Below are 3,607 nucleotides of genomic sequence, written 5' to 3' on the forward strand. Positions count from 1 at the left end.
GCTGCACGGAGTTAGCCTCGCTGCATGCAGTTAGCCTGGCTGCACGCAGTTAGCCTGGCTGCACGCAGTTAGCCTGGCTGCACGCAGTTAGCCTGGCTGCATGCAGTTAGCCTCGCTGCATGGAGTTAGCCTCGCTGCATGGAGTTAGCCTCGCTGCACGCAGTTAGCTTCTCTACATGCAGTTAGCCTGGCTGCATGGAGTTAGCCTCGCTGCATGGAGTTAGCCTCGCTACATGCAGTTAGCCTGGCTGCATGCAGTTAGCCTCGCTGCACGCAGTTAGCTTCGCTACATGCAGTTAGCCTGGCTGCAGGCAGTTAGCCTCGCTGCATGCAGTTAGCCTCGCTGCACGCAGTTAGCTTCGCTGCACGCAGTTAGCCTCGCTGCACGCAGTTAGCCTGGCTGCACGCAGTTAGCCTGGCTGCACGCAGTTAGCCTCGCTGCACGCAGTTAGCTTCGCTACATGCAGTTAGCCTCGCTGCATGCAGTTAGCCTGGCTGCAGGCAGTTAGCCTGACTGCATGCAGTTAGCCTAGCCTTGGAGCTAAACCAGTTCTCTCTTCTCTTACTCCCACGACTCGACCTTTCGATCACCTGCCAAACGTCGGCGCTGTGGCGGGAGCTCTCCTCTGCGTTTGAGTCTTTTATTCCGTCACTGGGTAAACAAGTTTACTTCCTAGGGGGGAAATAAGTCGCCAATCTGACCAAAAAGGGAATGAGGCTTTAATAGTCTTTCAAGATTAAACGTTTATCTTGCACATCTAAAAATAAATATTAATATATTTCTAAATATTTAAAACCTTCATTTAAAATGAAATGATAAAAAATACATTTTCTTTATTTATATGACTTAATTAGGGTCATTGGGTGGGTGGGGCGGCGCCCTCTATTGGCCAGTCACCACTGCTTGTCACATATCTTTAACCTACTATCAATGTTGGCATGGTAACCGTCCGTCTCCTACTGCACCCGGAATCCCAAACATTTTTCTTCTCTTTATTACCTTTCGGGTTTTTCCATATTTTCTTTCTGAGGTCGTGATTTTTAGCAGCTTTGCTGGGTAACGCTGCTCTGATTTACTGAATGCCTCTCATGTTAGTCAGCTTTGAAAGGATGCAGGCGCTGCTCCAGGAGGACAGATTGGACCGGGTTTAATGCTTATTTGCTGAAGCTTAATTTTTGTTTGCGGCAAAAAAAGCCAAGAATGAAGATCAGCAGGAGTCGGTCCTGAAATACGAGTCACTGCTGACGGTTTGAACACCAGTTTTAACATAACCTCAGTCACATTTGATGATAATATTTTTTCATTTTGGATGATCTAATCCCCCTCATAAACGTGCCCTTAATGACCATTTAGAAACAACTTCAAAATTAAATAGACTTTAATCCCAGAATTCTGACTGAATTCTGACAATAAAAAAAGTCAGAATTCTGACTTTTTCCCCATACTATACTGAAATAAAATAAAAAAAATCTGTTAACTGTTGTATTTACAGTGCTGACCCCCCCAGGGGTCAGCACTGTAAATACAACAGTTAACAGATTTTTTTTACATGAGCAAATATTTTCATTTGACCCTCCGTACATGTTGGAAATGTTTTAATAAATAAAATAAAATAAAACAGCTCAATATCTTAATGTCTACCAAACTTTTTAGCCTCGGCTGCAACTAAAGTTTAAAGTTTATCTAGAGCTTGAAGAGCTGTAGGGGACTAAATGTGAGTTTCCATCCATTATAGAGCTGCGGTATAGATTGTGTTGTCTGTGGGGAAATATGCACAGCCTCTGACCGCCATCTTTTTCCTCATTTCTGCCTCTGCCAGGTTCCCAGCTCAGCCCATGAGATCCTCTACGTCAGAGAAGAAGAGTGTCTGTAGCTGGGAGAGACAGGCAGCACATCACACCTCCTCCTGCTGGGATGCTCCTCCTCAATCTTTACAGCACTGGGCTGCAGCATGCAAACCAGCAGGTCACACTGCCCCCTGCTGGACGTAGCTGAACCAGTTACAGAGCACCTGATTCTTTGACCTGAGGTCGAAGGTGAACTTATAGAATGAGCTGCTTTTAGGCAAACAGGAAACCATTTGACTGCATAAATGTATTTATCTTTAATTTTTTCCTCCTGCTTATTCTGTGTGATTTAGGGGCTGTAGCTAAGATAGACTTTATAAAACATTTCATCTTAGCATGAAGAGATAATAGCAATATTTTTACATAACTAGATCATTGGGGTGAAAACTATTATGGTTGTTAAAGCGTCTCATTTCCTTAAAGGTTGTGTTTAATTGGGATTGAATTTGGGAAACTCTACGAGGCTTTTCCTGTTTGTCCGTATTAGTAACGCTTCGCAGGCGTGGAGAAAAGCCATGAGGGGAATATGGTGCTTTGCACATTTTCGTTCCTTTAGTTGAGAAATTTGTGACAAACCAACATTACTTTGTGGATAATTATGAGCAGGAAGAAAAGGATGCATGTTTTAGTTTTATTTTGACTTATGTTTACAAATCTGAAAAGTGTGGGGTGTATATATATGCCCCCCAATAATAATACAGGTTTTTTTTTTCTTATTTTAAATGTAAATTGTTGTGTTCCATTAACAAAGTGTTTCACCTCCTCCTTTAAAAATATGCACTTATTTTAAGAGAAATATACTTAATTAGATTTATATTTTTTGCAGCGTATCCTTTATAGTTTATCTTCCAGTAAATTATTTAGTTCCATCTATCAGCCTATCTTCCATGTTTGGAGCTTTTAATGAAGGTGAAATCAGAGTAAAGGTGTTGACATCTTCCTCCATCAGCTTCTCCATGACGTCGCATTGCCATGCACTGCAAAAACGATCTAGAAATAAGTAAAAATGTCTTAAATGAAGTGTATTCACCCTTAATTTGAGTAGGTAAATGAAATAGTTCGCCAATGGAATGAGTCATTTTACTCTTAAAATAAGATAATTAGATAGAATGCACTTGAAATACGACAATGCAATAGTGTTTTCTTATTTTAAGTGTAAATTGTCTTATTCCATTGGCAAAATGTCTCTTTTACCTCTTTAATCCAAGAACAAATGCACTTCTTTAAAAAAAAAAGAATTTTTGCACAGTGTCTCTCTGCAGATACTGCGTGTTCAAGATGTTTAAGGTTGCAAATGATGGAGAAGTGCAACCAGAGCCGAGTTACAAGCACTATATGTTTCTATCTTCTAGCTCTACCCTCTTCCATACTTCATCTTTGTTTTATTCCCGGTTTGCTGCAAACTTAAAAAAATAAATTTCTCCCATTAGAAAGAAATATTGGAAAAGCCTGAAACTCAACGATATTTCTGACAATTTGAATTAAAAAAAAAAAAAGCTTCCTGGATGGGAAGAGAAACATCTTCAAACTTGGAAAACAGAGTCCAGTTGATTGTTTTTAAATTTTTTGAAATTTTTCCCATTAGAGACCAGATTTGTGAATTTAACAAGCGAACGACCTTGAAGAGCTTTCTGTCACCTGAACCGCAGGTTTGCTGATTACCACCAGGAATCTAAGGCCCTCAGAGAACAGCAGAGTTTATATATGTCACACATTTAAACTCTGCTTATCAAGGGACTTCAGAGGACAGCTAGCAGTT

The 3,607-nt window shown here is 40.6% G+C and overlaps 1 protein-coding gene across 1 annotated transcript in view; it reads left to right on the top strand.

The window, feature by feature from the left end:
• Positions 1–2,892, top strand: part of LOC107104863 (kelch domain-containing protein 8A-like) — a 7,123-nt gene extending 4,231 nt beyond the window's left edge. The window contains exon 3 of the mRNA XM_015404981.1: positions 1,821–2,892. Coding sequence (XP_015260467.1) covers positions 1,821–1,874 — 54 coding nt within the window. The 3' untranslated portion in view covers positions 1,875–2,892. The remainder of the gene's footprint in view (positions 1–1,820) is intronic.
• The last annotated feature ends 715 nt before the right edge of the window (positions 2,893–3,607 follow it).

Source organism: Cyprinodon variegatus, unplaced genomic scaffold (genome assembly GCF_000732505.1).
Source record: "Cyprinodon variegatus isolate N-32 unplaced genomic scaffold, C_variegatus-1.0 Scaffold1926, whole genome shotgun sequence".
NCBI classification, from domain to species: Eukaryota; Metazoa; Chordata; class Actinopteri; order Cyprinodontiformes; family Cyprinodontidae; genus Cyprinodon; species Cyprinodon variegatus.